Source organism: Mirounga angustirostris, unplaced genomic scaffold, assembly GCF_029215605.1.
Source record: "Mirounga angustirostris isolate CCGP_5_RB_7025 unplaced genomic scaffold, mMirAng1.0.hap1 SCAF_17, whole genome shotgun sequence".
Lineage (NCBI taxonomy): Eukaryota > Metazoa > Chordata > Mammalia > Carnivora > Phocidae > Mirounga > Mirounga angustirostris.
In genome coordinates, this window is record NW_026991725.1 from 17140576 (window position 1) to 17160264 (window position 19689).

Sequence of the window (19689 nt, forward strand, 5' to 3'; positions counted from 1 at the left end):
GCTTTGTGTGTGTGATCGGCCCTAGCAACAGGGAAACTGAGGCATGCTCCGCTGGTTTAGCCTTGCCTGGCCAGGTCCGGGCCTTGCCAGTTCTCTAAGCTTGCTGGTTTAGCGTCCAAGGGCGGTGCTGTGTTGGGCACTGCGAAGGGACAAGTTAGCATTCGGGTGGTGAGAGCTGCTGTTGAGGCGCCTGTGTTAGGAAATGAGGAGGAGGAACCGAGGAGGTGCGACCGGAAGGTTGGCCGGCAGCTCATTCACGGGAGAGGGGTGGGAACGCCAGCCTAGGGAGGCACGGTGGCCTTAATCCCCTCTCGGGTCTCTGACATTTAGCAATGGATGGAGGCTGGCCCATGGATCTGAGAGGAAGCTCTGGGCTTCCCCCCCCCCCCATTCTTCTTCGTTTAAGTGGGTGAAAGTTCATCTCCCCTGTTTAACTCTCCATCCTTTGTCTGAATCTGTCAGCCGTGGCCCCATTCCCAGACCTTCACTAGCAGGCAAGCTTGGTGTGCAGTGATGGGGAATTTGAAAGAAGAAAAGGAATGCATGAAAATCTTCCAGGGAGGTTATTGTTGAGTTTTTAAACATTGCCTTTTATTTCAGAATTTCAAACTGCACTTTTTTTTCCCTTTCCAACCCCCTAAGCCTTACGATGCCCGCTCCCCCGTTATGCTTCTCTCATTCCTCCCCTAGTCCCAAAGGGTAAAGGAGCCAAAAATGCATAGGAAGAGTTGGGGTGGGCCATACCATTTAGAAGGGTGATGAGTTTGAAGACTTGGATTAATTTATGAATATTGCTTATCACTCAGGGTGTTGAATGCCTGGCACTATTCTCTTGGTGGGAACATCGTATCAGTGCTTCTGAAGGCAAAAAGGAACCATGATGTCTGGCTTTAGAACATGAAGTCAGGAATGAAGGTTGGAGGGGCTTTAAGGGAGAAAGTAACATACATTCAAGTATGACTGGTAAAGCCCTGTGCATGTGGTTTGTTTGATTTGGTTTTACTTCTTTGAACATCTGTGCACTTCCTGTTTTCAGAGAACAGTGGCAATATTCTGTGAAATTACCCTTCCTTATTTGATTGAATTTGTATTTCTTTCCTATCCTTTGAATTCTCCTCTAGAAAGAAAAAAAAAAAGCTTTTTTTTTTTTTTTTGCACAAACATTAAAACAATGTTAAGAGAAATGGAGAAAAGAAGAAACCCTTCATTTCAGATCCTATCATCTCAGCTGACTGAACTACTTTTGCTGGATGCTAATCTACCCAGTCCTTATTATCAGTGTAGTAATGTGATTTTGTGTTCTACTTCATTCATTTAAAGGTGAAAAATAGAGGCATTTCTTTTGGTGTGGCACAGACTTTGTAATTTTCTCAGTGACTACACAGTATCAATGGATATTTAACATTTATTTTCTTGATGGCATCTCCACCTACCCCTGATTTTCTTTGAAGACTGAATGATCACATAATTTCTTGTTTCTCTATTACATACAGAATTGGAAAGCTATTTCTCAGGGTAAATTTGAACTTGGACATAAAGCCTGCAAATACAAATTAACTTAACAAAAAAAGTCCTTTTTGTGATTGTACAACATAAAATGTTGGGAGTACTACTAATCGTCTCTTCAAGGCATGTTCCTTATTTATCTTTTGAGCATTCAGAAAAGTTATAGGTAGGTAAATTACAGAGAAACCGGAGGGAGGGACATACTCTCTTTGAATGCATGTGCTACTTCTCCTGATAGATTTATCAAGACCCCCTTGAAGAGCATTTGATTGCAATAAAAACATTTCATTAGGCCATAGTTTGTGGCTATGTCTAAATTACAAGAAATGAACACCTTGCTGGTTTGTTCATAATGGAAGTGTGGTCATTGAGGCTTTGGATAAACTTCCAGAGTTCTGCCATTTCTGCAAAGGAAGGCTGTGAAGAAACTTAGCCCACTGTCCTAAGTGGAGGGCTCTATGCATACATGGCTTCTCAAAAAGTTTAGGATGTGAAAAATGCCCCTGGGACACAGAGCATATTTTCTCTTGCTTTATCTTTTCCACATCTGAGTCTCCCCCCAGCCCCTCCTCTCCCAGAGTCATTTTCTCCTTATCACAGCATCCCTGACTGATCAGAATAATTGCTAACATTTATTGAGTGCTTATTTGTGCCAGGCAGTGGCTGGGTATTTGTGTATTACTCATCTCATTCTTAGCTCTAACCCTGGAAGACAAATTTTTATACCCGTTTAATAAATGAGCAAATAGGGTTAGAGAATAAAAGGGAACGTGCCACAGTCACATGGCTAGGAAAGGGTAGACCCGTTTCAATTCAATTTCAAGTTCCTCGACACGGATGGAACTGGAGGGTGTTATGCTGAGCGAAATAAGTCAATCAGAGAAAGACATGTATCATATGCCCTTACTGATATGAGGAATTCTTAATCTCAGGAAACAAACAGGGTTGCTGGAGTGTGGGGTGGGTGGGATGGGATGGCTGGGTGATAGACATTGGGGAGGGTATGTGCTATGGTGGGCGCTGTGAATTGTGCAAGACTGTTGAATCACAGATCTATACCTCTGAAACAAATAATGCAATATATGTTAAGAAAAAAAAAAAAGAAGATAGCAGGAGGGGAAGTATGAAGGGGGGCAAATCGGAGGGGTAGATGAACCATGAGAGACGATGGACTCTGAAAAACAAACTGAGGGTTCTAGAGGGGAGGGGGTGGGAGGATGGGTTAGCCTGGTGATGGGTATTAGAGGGCACATTCTGCATAGAGCACTCGGTGTTATGCACAAACAATGAATCATGGATCACTACATCAAAAACTAATGATGTAATGTATGGTGATTAACATAACAATAAAAATTTAAAAAAAAAATTTCCTATTCCTCTCCACCACCCACGCTGCCAGTTCACCTTTGTCTATCTTTCTGCTTACACAATATCATGTGTACAGCGCTGAGGCCGGGGACCCACAGAGCTTCTACTGTATGGTGTCGGTGCATTCTCATTTCTCCAGCCTTGACACCGAAAATCTAAGGAAAAGGATGCTCCTTGCTTCAGCTCCAGCCCTGTGACCACTGGTTAGCTTCACACTGATTATGTGATAAAGCACCGTATTCACAAGCGTTAGGAAGTCTTCCAGGACTGCCTGTTGCCTTTTTTTTTTAAACATGTTCTTAGAGCATTGAATTACAGGCATAAGGTAGTCTTATATATATGCCTTCCCCCTTATTTGATAATTAAGTTAAATGCCGTCCACCAGTATCACCAGCTCTGGTAATGGACACTTTTCCTGAACACTATGCTCACTCATAAATTGGCTAATAATAAGGTGCTGTGTATAGGGGTTGGCTTATGTTCCTCCATCAAGTGCTGTTGAAAGAGCCCTTGGGAGGTGCCTGGGTGGCTCAGGCATTAAGTGTCTGCCTTCAGCTCAGGTCATGATCCTAGGGTCCTGGGATCGAGCCCCGCATCGGGCTCCCTGCTTAGCGGGAAGCCTGCTTCTCCCTCTCCCAATCCCCCTGCTTGTGTTCCTTCTCTCGCTGTCTCTCTGTGAAATAAATAAAAATCTTTTTTTAAAAAAAGAAAGAGCCCTTGGAATAACCATGGTCTTAGCCTTTAAGAATTTTCTTTCATGAGACTCAAGGTTCTTTTGGCCCTAAGATTGCCTATTTCTCTGTTACATACAGAACCTGTTGGATCCCGAGGGGAACTAATTGACAACTGGATATCTCTCGGTTAAGATAAAATAGTTAAGCAACAGGCAGAATTTCTATCTTTCTATTCATTCATTCATTCAACACTTACTTATTAAGTTCCAGCAATAAGCTGGGTATTGTGCTTTGGATTGGAAATGAGATGGTGGACAAGAAGGCCTTTGTGCAATTCACATTACAGTAGGGAAAGATGAAATAAAAAAATACACATGTTGAAAAAACCCAGTTTTTACTAATTCTGATAAGGGCTCTGGTAGGGTAGGGAGGGCTGAAATGATATTTTAGGTAGGATGGTCAGGAAAACCTCTGAGGAGGTGATATTTGAGCTGAGCTTGACAGGTGAGGAGAGTTGAACCTCTGGAGGAGAATATTCTAGGCAGAAGTAAACAGCAAACACAAATGCCCGGAGCCAGATGAGACCTTGGTGGTTTGAGGAGCAGAAAGGAGGTGTTGTAGCTGGAGGGTGGAGAGTGAGAGGAAGGTGGCTCCCTGAGGCTGCAGAAGCGGTGGGACCCAGCTTGTGGGCTACTTCGGGAAGCCAAAGGCAGGTTTTAAGCCAGAGTTGGGATGTGTGCTGTGATCTGGTTTTCATAGACTATTGTGGCTGCTGAATGAAGAAAAGAGTCTATATGGGAACAATCAGGGAGACCGACTGAGATTTGTATTTGTAGAGACTAGAGATGTCAATGTCTTGATGTGTAAGGTAGGGTCTGTGGAACTGTAGAGAACTAGGCTGATCTGAAATATATTTGGAAGTAATATTGACAACATTTGTATTTAGAGAATGGGGAAGACATAGGAATCAAGGCAACTTCTGGGATTTGACCTTGGGCCTCAGAGATATGCTGGTGGGTCATAGATTTACTTTCAGAAGGCACAGTGCTTTGGGCTATCTGTTCTTTCTCCAGCGTTTTGAAATTCTGTCATGGGAGGTTGGGGTTTAAGAATGCTGGGTAAGAGGGAAGCAAGAGAGAGTGTTGAAAGAGAAAGCGAGGAAATGAGTGAACAAACCTGACTAAATAATAGTTTTATTAGGGGTGCCTGGTGGCTCAGTTGGTTAAGCATTAGTCTTGATTTTGGCTCAGGTCATGAGATTGAGCCAGCTTCTGGCTCAGCGATGTGCATGGAGCCTGCTTAAGATTCTCTCTCCCTCTGCCCTTCCTCCATCTAAAAAATTAAATAATAGCTTTATTAAAGTATGTTTCCCATATCCAGGACTAAATTACCTTCTCTCAAACCCTGAGAAACCTGATGGATACTCTCTTCTAGCATTGGATTACCATTAGGGTTACTCCTTAGGTAGAAGCGGCTTCCATAAATGAGTGCCGTTTTCTGTAACACTTGAGGACCTTTCTCATTCTTTTTGGGAGAAGAGAATAGAATAGGTTCATCGTGTGGAAGTAAATTTGCATTTTACTTCTGCTTTTCCATTTAGGTTTTAGGAATGATTTCTTCAGGAGGCTATGTTGGAGGCTTGATTGCATTGTAAATTTCTCAACAGAACACGTTGTGCAGTGGTTTTCACTGAGCCCCAGACTGTGATGGGCTCCTCTCAGTCTTGCTCTTCCCTTGCCTTATTGTGCAAATCCGGCTCAGGCCGTAAGAGACTACCTTAAGTCACGTAGGTGGGATATTTTTCCCTACAACTTAAGAGTTTATTTTTACTCTCAGTGATTCCAGGTGGGCAGGGACGAAGCTGTCACAAACATGGCCACCCAGCTTCTTTGCTTTTAGGAGAAAATGTGAAAGTCTATCTCTGTTGCTGTGTAATGGCTTGACTATTTTTAGATTGGGCTGCCAGAGATATAAATTGCTATTTTAGTCTTCAGCCTGGTGGTGGGTAGACAAACCCTACTTACTGCACCCTAAACAGAACACTCTCAATTTAATCTACCCTCTACCATCTTGGAGCCTTCCTCTTTACCCTTTAAAATTCCTGATAGGGTATGCTACTTATAAGTCTGTTGTTATGTCTGGGAGTGATGAGGTAGATCCTTGAATGCTTGGGATGCTTTTAAAGCATTCTTCTCAAGAGTGCAATTATTTTCCTTTTTACTAATAAGAGCTATGTAGCAACACTCTTGTCCCTTAGGAAATTAGTAAAGTTACTTAAAGGATTAGCAGGGGAGAAAAGATTTATTTTATCTATGTGTGAGAATAGCTTGGATAAATTCTGAAGCTGTTAACTGTACGTTTCTCTTAAACAGTTTTCAAACCATCTGGCAAATTCCATTCAATAATATACATTCTGCACACTAGATAACTAACCCATTGATGGTCCAAGTGAAATATCATCACTGTCCCAGATTCATTCCCCATTGGATTTTCCACCTAAACTCTGTATTGGGTTGACAGGAACTGCCATTTTCTCTTTATTTATTTGCTCTAAGGATAACAGACCCTTTTAATTCAGGGAGAAAATGCTAGTCTTTTGTTCCTAAGCTGGGCATTGTTTAGGATGGCTTGACCATATGCTTCAGACCTGTCTCTGCCATTTGGTTCAGCCTGGTACCATTTTTCATCGTGGTAATTAATAAGGTGTGACTGGTCAGAACTCGTTAATGGCAGATGACAAAATCTCCCCCTTTTCCCCCCATCTTAAAGTAGCTCAAGCAAAAGGATAATTTATAGCGCAAAGCCTGCTGACGTCTTGCACAGGAATGCAGCGGGGCCTCGGAGACCTGAGTGCTGTGGGGGCCCTTTTACCTGTTTCTCTGCATCTGCTTCTTTCGGGCAGCTGCTTTTTTATCTTCCTGGATTTACATCTCCCCTTTTCCAGAGAACAGACTAAACCAGCATCCCTCATGAAACATGGCATGGGTGGTGTGGGTTGGGTTTTGGAGGATCCTCACCTCCCTACCTAAGTGGAAGAATGCTGTTCATATCTTCAGGTCCCATGGTATTCATGGTTTTCACTGTATTGCTATTTCCACAAAGTTGGCCCAAAGGGAAGTATGGAATATGGGTATGTGTCTATATGTATAACCGATTTTGATATTTAGATACATACACACATTTGTATGTATGTATGAATTTTATAGCCAGGGTACCAGGTACTATATATTTGGGTTTGAAAGCAAACTGTTTTAACTCAGGAAGAATCTAGGTAAAAACATACCTCTAGTTTAGGTGGCCTAGAGGCAACCAGGTATCATTTATTTAAGCTGTCTGGTGCTGGAACAGGTAATGCAATATAGGGAAACTAGTTGGATGGGCCTGCTAATTGTGGAATGTAGGGTGTAAAGATCTCCATGTATAAAGCTTTATAAATTTTGAGAGAGAAAATTGAAACCTTGCATTGTATCTCTGGCAGTTACTGGCATTTGTAAAGTTTAGAAAGATTCCCTTGCCTTTTTTCCCTGAGATTTAAGATTTGGTTGTGCCTTTTTTTATTCATATGTATTTTTTTTTTTAGCATGGGGGAGTATGAGTTGAAGGGGGTGGATATGATTGATTTCTGTTTGATTTTGGTTGGTAGAGGTTTCTCTTTTGAATAAACTGAAAGAATACTTAATCCTATAAACTAGGGCATTTGCTTTTGGATCATGGCTTTTGGCTCAGTTTACACCTGTTCAGTGGCTTTGGTCTTGTTTCCGTAACTAGGTATTTCCAGCAGCTGCCTCTTCCATTAGAATAGACTAAACAATATTGGCAGCCTTCCCCATTGTTCTTTACATGCTTTGAGCTTGTCTCACGTGATGTCTTTTTGTTTGTCCAGGTTCATGAACCACCGGGCCCCAGCCAATGGCCGCTACAAACCAACCTGTTACGAACATGCTGCTAACTGTTACACACATGCAGTGAGTACGAATTTTCTGCCCTTTGTGTCCTTCCCAGAGGGCTCTGCTGGGAGGAGGGGCCATTATCTCTAGTACCCTCGGCCCAGTTAGTTGGATATACCTAGCTCTGTGACCTCACCCACCAGGGCATCAGTGTTGGGTCATGATACCAGAAGCTGTGTGAGCACATCAAACCCTTTGAGTGCTCGGCCAGCTCTGTCCATCCTAAACTGACTTTCTCTGACAAGATCTTCTGTAGAAGAATAATAATTAAGTACCCTAGTTATAGGAAAACCAAAAAGACAACTATTTATGAAGACTGTCACCTCTGCGATGAAGTGAATCACCTTTTCAAGACAGTCAGCTGTGTTCACGTGGCAAGGAGAGTCCACGGTGTTGTTGAAAAAGGTGTTTTTTCTTACCAACTGATCCCTTGAAAAAGGTAGCCACCCCGTCCCCACCTCCACAGCATCCACTGCTTTTCAGAGCAGATGTTATTCCACATTGTTGAAGAAAACTGATTTGATCCCTAAATTCTTAGTGAACTTTTTTCTTCCTTATAAAAGCAAAACATGCTCATTATAAGAAATTTAGAAAATACTGAAGAATATGTAAGAAAAACAAAACTACCCAGAAATAAATTAACACTTTGGTGCATTTCTTCTATTTGCGTGCTGTCTTCATGAATATGTATTTTCATAGTTTTCCTATTAAGGTCGTATTATTGACATTTTCTTGTGTCATTATGAATGTCCCTTTATCTCTGGTTTCATTATTCCCTTTGAAAGTTGCATTTAGTGAGACTTTGGAGGGAAAGGAGGTAGCTGCTACATAGCTGAAGATAAGAAAAAGAGAAGGAGGCCAACTTAATCCTTTCATGAAGAGTGTTTAGCACAGGCTAATGTAATTATTTTAGACAGTACAAAACAGTGTTAGTACATATGTCATTATAATAAAATTTGTTTGAATTCTAGTTGTGCCTTTTCATGTCTTTAATCCTCTTCCCCAAAGAATAGTTACAGTGTTTTCTATAAAGAAACAATGATGCCAAATAAACCCAAATAAACTGGTTTCTAGTAGAATCCTTTATAATCTAATAGAACAATGCCATTTGGTCAGTCCTTAGCATAAATCAAACTTTATGAAGCATCTCTTTAATGTATTGTAATGGTGGACTTCAGATAATACTTATTAATACTGAAATATCATCCTAATTTATCACTGGATGTCCTTTTGTCTTGGGTGCTAAAAAGACTTTTATTTAAATAATTCATATGCTGGAATCTTGCTAAAGGGAAAAATTAGTACCTGACGTGCCTGCCCTGGATTACGTAAAAGAGCTTCAGTAATGAAATTTGGAGTAACCTCTCTAGTGGACAATCTCCCTGGACCCATGACTTAGATTCTGGGGACAGGAAGGATTTAGTGGAATTCTTTAGACTTGAGCTGACCCCTGTCTTTGCCTTAGTGACACACTTATGTGGAGTGAGCTTTGACCAGAGGGTCAAAATGTTTAGAGTACCAACTTGGACTAAAAAATGCATGGCCTAATTTGATTGTCTTCGATACCTATCAGAATTTCCTTCTTTTATTCTTGAGCAAATATTTGATGAATTTAACAGCTAAAAGTAAAATTATTTCCAAAGATAATTGTCCAGGCCCATAAGAAAAAGTTTTGTGTTTGTATGTGTATATTTAAGTCTAGGGCAGGATTAGGATATAAGGAATATAAAAGTTTGAATAATTATTTGGCTTCTTCCTTCACTCATTGCTCCAATATACATCCATTATTTTTTCTAATTACCAACTGCAAAACACTCATGAAAGTTACAGGTCCAGTGCCATGATAGTTTCCGTGCCACTGACCAATGAAAGTAATCAATGAAGTGTTCATTACTTAGCTTATATTGAGCACTTAAATATAATAGTTTGGCTATTGAGATGCACAGCTCACCTTTAGGAATATTATTTGCTGGAGATGGACTTGAGTGATCCCTTAATCTCTTCTGGGTATGTCATAAGTTAAGGAATACTTGTAAAAAACAAAGTTAAGGGAGAAACTGAGGAAACCTCTGTGTTAATTTTTTAGAACAGAAAATGTCATCTTACTAAACTGTATCCCTGATTTTTGACTTTCAGAGAGCAGTAAAGTTTCTAAAACAGACAAAACAAAACAAAAACACTTCGAAGCATCGTCATCATTTCATTAAAGAGAGGATACTTTAACATGAGAAAGTAGAAAGGACATAATCTCAAAATAATTAAGTTCTGTCTTACGAAAAACTTATTTTATTGTCATTAATTTTCTCATATCATCTGGGCCAATGAGGACTTCAGCATTTGAAAATTCAATGCTGATCTTATCTAGAGGTATTATATTTTATTGCAAGAGGGCAAAAGTAGGTATCGGGGAAAAAAGATAAGATTGCTGAAGTTTGCATTCTTTACCAGGTGTGTTTATTCTAATATCTAATAAAGTACTTTATTTTTCCTGAGGATGTTTATTATTTTTTTTTTTTTTTTTTTTTTTTAAGATTTTATTTATTTATTCGAGGCAGAGAGAATGAGAGACAGCATGAGAGGGAGGAGGGTCAGAGGGAGAAGCAGACTCCCTGCAGAGTAGGGAGCCCGATGCGGGACTCGATCCCGGGACTCCAGGATCATGACCTGAGCCGAAGGCAGTCGCTTAACCAACTGAGCCACCCAGGCGCCCCTGAGGATGTTTATTATTATAAAATGTTTACTACTCTTCAATTTTACTGTGAACCAGAAACTTCTCTGAAAAGGTGACGTCTTCAAAAAAAAGTTTAGTAGTGGTACTCATACTCATACGACGGACATTGAAATTTGTGTCCATGTCGAGTATAAACTATGGTACAGAAAGCAAAATTCTCTGTAAGATTATGGTCTCTTAAAATTACTCGAGTAGGTGAGAATGGATTACCCTTGCTTACTTGAAAGGTGCTATTAAAAATAAATAATCCAAAAATGCTTTCACTTGGCTCTAGCTCCCAAATTGGTGGAATGTACGGATCCATACTAACAATCAGAACATGGCTTGTACAGTTGATTTTTGCATATGTGGTGTATATTTTAAGTACCCACTTTAAATCACATTAGAGAAGAAGATGAAATACATTCTTATGTAAATGAAATTAGGATAAAAGACATCCGCTTTGCCACAGTTGCGTCATGTTTCATCCATTACCGATTACTCGGTACCCAGGGGTGGGCGTGGGTCCTGGGCCCTGAACGGCACTCGCTGTGACCCGTGCTGTCGCCGACCGCCACATGCACTAGAGGCAAATGTTTAAAATGATCTTTCTAAAACTGTCCCTGGGAAACCTGTGTATTTTGAACAGAGGTCTCAGTTTCGCCAAACCCAGGGTATTTACTGTTCTTTGCCTTTCCCTCAGTTCCTCATCGTTCCGGCCATCGTGGGCAGTGCCCTCCTGCATCGGCTATCGGACGACTGCTGGGAAAAGATCACCGCGTGGATTTACGGGATGGGCCTCTGCGCCCTCTTCATCGTTTCCACAGTATTTCACATTGTGTCGTGGAAGAAGAGCCACTTAAGGTACCATGGATGGCACGCTAATTCACCAGATCAGAGTAGCACACTCAGGGTAGCCTTCCCTACTGGCATGTTTCAGTCAGGTTGAAGCTACAGAGTAGATAGACATTTTCTTGCCTCATAGACTATAATGCTATGCCATTATTCAGGAAATTTCCAATGGATTGGACAGACTTAGAGGACCCCCATATGTATCTAAGAAAGCAGGCCTTTCTCAGAAGCCACCAACAAAACCACACTGCTTCCCCATGACTTATACATCATAAAATCCTAAGACCTGTCCTTTAATGTTATCAAGCGTAGCACATGTAAGAGCGCGGCGGCTGTGGGAAGGGACAGAGTACACTGAACTTGGAGGCAGCCCGGCCCTACCACTCAACATTATGTAAGTCACCTGACCCCATGGAGCCTCAGTTTCTTCATCACTAAAACAGGAATAATAATGCCTGACTCCCAGGGTACTGTGACAGATGGATGAGATAATGCCCACCAAAATGATTTGAAAATTATAAATGACCAGGACTTTGTCATGTAAGCAGGTTTGCTACAGTTTGGGTTTACTGTTTTGCAAAGTTTAGCTTTCAGAATTAGGTCCTGTGTATCTATTCAAACAGAATTCACGTATTAGCTGTCAGGTACTTTCCAACCCAAAGCAGGCCCACTAGCCTCCCAATAAGGACATAAAAGCATTCCTCCTTTGAGTGAAAGATTAATTTGGGGGCATACAAAGGGAGAAGCACACCATTTAGTTGCTTATGGAATACATTCTGTACAACCCAAAAGCACAAAATTTCTTTTCGTAAAAGGAGGATTCAGAGCAGACTTAGAGTGTTTTAAAATAATAGAATATAGCTTTTGATTTTACAGAATGCCCAAAAAAATCTCAAACAATTCAAACAATCTAATATTAAAAAGACGTGTTATTTAAGAACAGGGTTTGGGATTCATGAGATGATTACTGGTCTCCTTATAAGTAGAATCATAGTTTCAGAGCAGGAAGGATCCTTAGGGGACATCTAATTCAAACCCCTTGATTTTCACCTGGGGAAACTGAAGCTCAGATCAGTGAGACTAGCAGAGTCTGATCATTCTAAGACCTCTGACTCCCAGTCCTAGGGGTTTTTCATCCACACCCTTCTCAATACTGCTTATAGTTCCCAGCCTGCTACCTGTGCCTAGAAGGTGACCGTTCCTTGGGCCTAAAATAAAACCACAGCATTGGATCATGAGGGCTTGCTGGGGCATATTCACAAGAGGGCCTCAAAAGTACCTGTCTCCCCAGCACACACTGTCACAGAGACCAGAGGCCAGAGTACTTCATTATCTTCCTGGCACAATCCAACGCTTGTGGTTGCCTCGGCTGACTTGGCTTTGATGTCTAGATTTCTGAATCAATAAAGAGTTGTAGATGAGTCCTTCGGAATTCAGGGCCTCCCTCCCAGGGGCTGAAGAAGGTGTAATAGAAACCAGGCTCTCTTGAACTTTGGAATAGCACTGCTAGAATCAAGCCATATGTGGATTTTTGCTCTGGATTAATTTTTATATATATATATATTTTTTAAGATTTTATTTATTTATCAGAGAGAGAGAGAGACAGGCAGAGAGAGGGAGAAGCAGGCTCCTTGCTGAGAAAGGAGCCCAAAGTGGGACTCGATCCCAGGACCCTGGGATCGTGACCTGAGCCAAAGGCAGACCCTTAACCGACTGAGCCAACCAGGCGTCCCTGGATTAATTTTTTTTTAATATCCAAATATAGCCTTATTAGAAGGAAATGAGCATTTATTGAGTGCCTCCTGTGTGCTAGATGCTGTGCTCATGAACACATGCTCTACGTGATCTCATTGATGCTCACACATACTGTATGATAGAAATGTTGCCATTTCTATTTCCCCTGTGAGGAAAGTGAGGGTCAGAGAAGCCGAGGTGGATCTTGAATGAAATTATAGGTCTGACTTTATCTGCTGTAACAAGTGCATAGCAGTCTAGAAAGCTGAATTAGAAAGGCTCCAGACCTGGCTAGGAATTACAATCACCCAAAGAGTTAAAAAAAAAAATAAAAGATTCTCCTCTTCCCTCCACCCTGTACCCCATGTTCTAGCCATTTTAAAAATTACAATCTTCTGGACTAGAGTTTATGGCTATATTTTATAAGCTTCCCAGGTGATTGTGATATGCAGTCAAGTTTGAGAAGCATTAATCTAGTGTTTGTTTTTTTATTTTATTTTTTTTTAAAGATTTTATTTATTTATCTGAGAGGGAGAGAATGAGAGACAGCACGAGAGGGAAGGGGATCAGAAGGAGAAGAAGACCCCCCGCGGAGCAGGGAGCCCGATGTGGGACTCGATCCCAGGACTCCAGGATCATGACCTGAGCCGAAGGCAGTCGCTTAACCAACTGAGCCACCTAGGCACCCTCCTTTTTCTTTTCTTTCTTTTTTTTTTTTTTTAAGATTTTATTTATTTATTTGAGAGAGAGAGAGAATGAGAGAGAGCACATGAGAGGGGGGAGGGTCAGAGGGAGAAGCAGACCCCCCGCTGAGCAGGGAGCCCGATGCGGGACTCGATCCAGGGACTTCAGGATCATGACCTGAGCCGAAGGCAGTCGCTTAACCAACTGAGCCACCCAGGCGCCCTGTTTGCTTTTTTAGACCTGTGACCTAAATTATTTTCACGTCACTAACATATAACTAACAATAACTGTCACGAAAACATCCTCAGCTTGCTTTGGTTGACACTGTGTATGTGGTGAGGCAAAATCTTAACACTAGCCCTAAACCAAACCGCAGCTATCACCCTTGAATGCTGAAAATGGATTCAAGACCTTGCAATGCATTCATACTTTTAAATCACCTCAGTAAAGGGCAGATTCTGTCTAATCCGTTGGGTGACTAGACCTCAGTGAGCCAGATCTTTGTACACCTCCTGAATTTTCAGTTTTGAAAGGAGGAACCCACTTAGAAATCCAGGTGGCTACCTGCTTGCAGCAAATGCGTTTTTTTGTTTTTTGGTTTTGGTTATTGCTGTTCCTAAATTAGTTTCTGAATTTCCTTTATTATAACTTATTGTATACACTAAGATATTTGAAGTGAGAGCTTCTCTGAAGACATTCTAGAAAGATGAAGAACTACTTCCTGCCCTGCATAGTGATAGGGGTTGAGGGATGGTTGAGGGGTGGTCTGCCCTCAAGGAATTTCATTTTTCTATTACATAGGATCTAAAAGAAATGGAAAACATCAGCCACACAGATTTTGTTTATTTTAACCACAGATTTTGTTTATTTTAACCAAAATAAATTCAGAGCTCCTGATTACTGTGGGGTTCTGCCCCTGTATCTCATACATGGTGACTATCGTATGTGCAAGCTTAAAAATAATGTAAAGCTTTTACATGTGGCTTTGTATTATTAAAAATAGCTGTGTAAAGATTAATGGATAAAGAAGATGTGGTTCGTATATACAATGGAATATTACTCAGCCATCAGAAAAGATGAATACCTACCATTTACATTGACATGGATGGAACTGGAGGGGATTATGCTAAGTGAAGTAAGTCAAGCAGAGAAAGACACTTATATGGTTTCACTCAAATGTGGAACATAAAGAATAGCACGGAGGACCACAGGGGAAGGGAGGGAAAACTGAACGGGAAGAAATCAGAGAGGGAGACAAACCATGAGACACTCTGGACTCCAGGAAACGAACTGAGGGTTATAGAAGGAAGAGGGGTGGGGAGAAGGTAGCCGGGTGATAGGTATTAAGGGGGGGCACGTGATGTGATGAGCACTGGGTGTTATATGCAACTAATGAATCACTGAACATTATATAAAAAATTAATGATGTACTATATGTTGGCTAATTGAATTTAAATAAAAAAAAATAGCTGTGTGACTTTGAAAGCCAAGTTATAACTTCGACAAGAAACTAGAACAGGAATGGAAATTACAACATGGTGGAGTGATAACCCATGCTGCCAGTCTGAAACTTTTCTAAAGACTTTGCCTAACATGTTTTTTCCCCCACTAGGACAGTGGAGCATTGTTTTCACATGTGTGATAGAATGGTTATTTATTTCTTCATTGCTGCTTCTTATGCTCCATGGTAAGATACTGCCTTTCTATTTTTGAAGGTAGTGTGTTTTGGGATAGAATTTCTGTCCTCCTTCCTTCCCTTCCTCCTTTCCCTGCCCCATGCGTATACCCCACCCCTCTCCCTCCAACACATGCATACATGTTTGTTTGTTTTTCTACTTGGGCCAGATTGCAGATTTTAAGGGAAGAATGTCACTGCTGTTCAGAATATATACCTGGCATTGGATTGTTCAAGAGGAAGTGCCAGGAACTTGTGTGTAGGTAGCACCCTCATTTTGAAATATGTCACCTTTGCCTTCCATGTTCTTTCTATATACTGCGGCTGTTCAGAATACTTGGACATCTGATCATTTAAGTGGAAATGCTGTAAATATGTGTGAGGAAAACAGGCTCATTTTGGAAATTTATCCTATTTGTCTACAATTCACTCCACAGCACAGTAGCTGCTATATATGGAGTGCACTTCTCATTTCTTTAGCCGTACAAGTAAGAGAACTAATTAGTTAGCTATTTAAAACACCTAGTATTCTGGCTCAGTGGGTGGAGCCTGCAACTCTTGATCTCAGGCGGGGGGGGGGGGGGCTGGAGGAGGGGGTCGTGAATTTGAGCCCCATGTTGGGTGTAGAGATTACTTAAAAAAAAAAAAAATGAAATACTAAAAAAAATAAAATACCTAGTATTCTATTCAATTTTTGCTCTTTCTGCCCTTTGGGTATAGGTCAGATAGAATCTTTTGTTGCCTGGAAACCTATGATTAAAGGAACATTAGATTCCCTCTATCAAGACATGGTTCAGTTTTAAACACTCAGAAATTCATTTTGTGAATTTCAACTGCAGTAGTCACTAGAAACAGCAGGCCTCTACTTTCTAACTTATGCAGCATCAGTCATTAAAAAGAAACCTAATTATCTGTTGGAATAAAAAAGTGTCTTCTTTCCCTAATACTTGTCACTAAATTATAGCTCTGCATCATATTGGAGCAGGAACACTTACAGACTTTTGGGAAGTATTCCCTGACTTAAAATAAGGAAATAAAATTTTTAAAAGCTGAGGGATCAGATATTACAGTAAGCAACCCGTTCACATGTTGTTTTCAATAGGTAGGTGGTGCCTTTTCTGTTTGGAAATAATTTTGTAGTCATAGCCAATCAGAATAACATTTGGGTTTTTTTTATCATAGCTATTCTTAATATGAAATGAGTACAAATGAATTTGCAGCATCTTAAAATTCAAGCTTTACAAGAGCCCACAGTTAAATTCTGACAAAATGTCTTTCATAACATATGTTGAGCTAACTCTTCTCATGTTCTCCCTTGGCAGAGATATTGGGAATGGAGATACTTGGTCTATGTGTTAGGTATCTGCTGTGGGTATGGGATCCTGGTTGAGGATTCTGTTCAGGGTACTCATTAAGCTTTGTAAGCAATCTGCTCCCAAATATATTATCAGAATTAAGCTGATTTGACAGCAGTCTGCCTAATAAGGAAAGTCGGGCATCACAGGTGTGGTGGGACTCACTTCTGCATATCTCCTTTTAGCTAGTTCTATTTTAAACCACGTTGGAACTAATTCTAAGTCTTAAAGGTCAACTAACAATTTTATCTTTGAATTATTAATTTTACCTAAATTGCCTGAATACCTCCATGGCATGTTGAATACCTTTTCATCCTGGTTTATGCTAGCACTTGCTTGCCCAGTTTTCAAGCCTAGAGGAAAACACAGGTCCTGTGAATTCCCTTCATTTATCACTTCTGTTCTTTTTTGTCATGTTTACATTTTTTTAGGTTAAATCTCCGTGAACTTGGACCCCTGGCATCTCATATGCGTTGGTTTATCTGGCTCATGGCAGCTGGAGGAACCATTTATGTATTTCTCTACCATGAAAAGTAAGAGAAAATAATTTACATTTGATAGTTTTAAAATTAACTACCTAAATTTTGTTGATGTTACGACACAGTTTGCTTTATATTTACACTTCAGAAGAGTAGAAATACATAAATAGAATATATATTGCTTTTAACAAATCTTTGAAGCCATTTGGTGTTCATTATTGGTAGACAGATTGCTGTGGGAAGAACTAAATGGCACATGTGTGATAGGATGCATTTGAGGGACAGACCAACTGCCATTTTAGTCAGTCGGATGTCACTTCACATCCTCAGGCGACTGGCCTTATCAGCAAACTAGCCTTTTCCTCTGTGATCCATGAGAATAAAAACTGCTTTTTGAGCTTTCAATGAAGATTGAAGATAATAGATAAGCACTGGAACAACACTTAACCTAGATAGGAACCCAGAAGATGTTCCAAACTAGGATTCCCTGAGAAAGGGGATATTTGGAAGAGCATCTGAACTCTTAATATCCTAACCATGGGGCACATTTTTTAACCCGTTATCTATAGTCCATAGTCATAAGTATTAAGCAATATAAAAAGGAAAGCTTATTGAAATTTAGCATCACAGCTCTAGAGGAGACCTTCAAAGTCATCTATTCCAGCTTCATGCTTAAAAAAATGAGACCATTTAGGATGTGCATCAAATTAGTGATTCATCTAGAATTAGGACCCAAGAGTCTTAGTTCTTACCCCATGGCTCTTTTCATTATTTCACATGCCTGAATTTGAGAAATTCACAAGCATGAAATCATTGTCCTTGAGTACAGTTTATTAGCTTATCTATTGTCATTGGCAGAATGGCTCTAAGAATTGAACATAATTTGTGTTTATCACAAAGTATTGTTTCCTCTTTTCAGAAGAAAATGGCAGTTTTCACTAACTTATGACTTTGAAATTCACTTAAGTTGCATTTTTGACCACAATTAGCTATTCTGAGTGGTGTTATATAGTATATATATAAATCCAAGGGAACAGTTTGCTTCTTGGGCTCAAACCCCTAACTTATATCCTTGGATAAAATAGAAAGTAAAGTAAAATAGCTATTTTTTCTCCTATTCCAGGCCTCCTTTTAAACCAAACCCACAAACCCATTCTTCCCCAGTTCCCTGATAAGATTACTTCATAGTGGACTCTGAGTATAAAACACGGAGAATGAGATGTGAATGGCCCCTGGACATTTGGTTGGGCAGTATTAGGGAGGGTCTAAATCATGCCAGGTACTATGCTAGGCCTTGCAGAAACGAACATAAATGAAACTTGGCCCCTGCCTCCAAGGAACTTAGAGCCCACTTTGATTAGGCAGAAATGTGAGCTGAATCTTAGTACAGTGTATTTCTTAGCATTTTCAGACATTCTATAGCCTAATGCGATGAGCCTTACAAGTTGGAGTTTGTGCAGCTGCAAAATAAAGAGACAAACAAAACTACATGCCCTTCATTCCTTAGGGCTAACAGCCCTTTGCCACTGATAAACTCAGCCCCACGCAGCATCCCTGTCTGTCTTCATAAGTTCAGTTTTTTTTTTTTATTAAAGATTTTATTTATTTATTTGAGAGAGTGAGAATGAGAGAGAGCACATGAGAGGGGTTAGGGTCAGAGGGAGAAGCAGACTCCCTGCCGAGCAGGGAGCCCGATGCGGGACTCGATCCAGGGACTCCAGGATCATGACCTGAGCCGAAGGCAGTCGCTTAAGCTTAACCAACTGAGCCACCCAGGCGCCCCCATAATTTCAGTTTCTTATAGCTGTGGATTGGAGTGGTGAGGAGGGCAAACACTCTGGAATTGGGAGGGGGAAAATGCATGGTGGATTGGATGCAGTAATAACACTTTTGGTAGCAAACATTTTCCAAGTCGCATGTGGTGTTTGATGCCATTTCAATCCTATAAGAAATGCTAGTTCATTGTGACCCAACTATAGTATTTTAATTAGAGGCCTAGTGGTCTCCTGGGAAAATATATTCATTGGAATAGTTTAAGAGTTTGCATTTCTTTTTCAAAAAAAAAGGTGGGGGGAGCTGGAATGGAAATTGTCATAAGTATTGTAGGAATAGATACAATTAACTGCCTTTCTATCCTGCAGGTATAAGGTGGTTGAGCTCTTTTTCTATCTCACAATGGGGTTTTCTCCAGCTTTGGTGGTGACATCAATGGTAAGAAATGGCTTCATAATTTTGACTATTTCACCTTATTTCCTTTTAAATTGCTGGGACTCTTCATTGGTCCATAGATATGATATGCAGCTTTTCTTTCTGAAGTTGTGACATCTCCATTAACTCCAAAGAAAAAGTATATAAATAACAAAGTGCCTGCAATCGATACTAGCTCCTGGTTGTAGTTTGGAGAAATTATATACTGAAGTGTATTTCTTTCCATATGATAATCTTCTCTATGTGTTGCTTTTGGATAGCCATTCTGTTCACCCCACCCCTACCCCACCCTTCTCCCAAAGAGGCATGAGGTCACCTGCAGATAAGTATTTTTACCTGAATTGTTTAGTGTCTTAACTATAAATCCATGGAGGAGGGTAAATTTTTTTGATGTCTTACAATGAAAAAAAAAAACCCTATAAATTATTGACTTCTTAAATCTTAAAAATTAGAAGGACCACAAGAGGTCAGTTGTGTCAACATTTTATTTAGTATTT

The 19689-nt window shown here is 40.4% G+C and overlaps 1 protein-coding gene across 11 annotated transcripts in view; it reads left to right on the plus strand.

Annotated features, from left to right (window-relative positions):
* The window catches only part of MMD (monocyte to macrophage differentiation associated), a 153466-nt gene that overhangs the window by 78849 nt on the left and 54928 nt on the right, over window positions 1–19689 (plus strand). For 8 of the 11 annotated variants that reach the window (XR_010408557.1, XR_010408556.1, XR_010408555.1 and 5 more), the window contains 6 exons: window positions 7432–7513; window positions 10909–11069; window positions 11365–11451; window positions 15088–15162; window positions 16937–17038; window positions 19126–19195. Coding sequence is in view for 8 of the 11 variants with exons in the window: in XM_064582753.1 (XP_064438823.1) it covers window positions 7432–7513; window positions 10909–11069; window positions 11365–11451; window positions 15088–15162; window positions 16937–17038; window positions 19126–19195 (577 nt within the window). In the remaining 3 variants the exon portion in view is untranslated. The remainder of the gene's footprint in view (window positions 1–7431; window positions 7514–10908; window positions 11070–11364; window positions 11452–15087; window positions 15163–16936; window positions 17039–19125; window positions 19196–19689) is intronic. The other 3 variants (XM_064582755.1, XM_045889189.3, XM_045889195.3) reach the window with 3 other exon arrangements.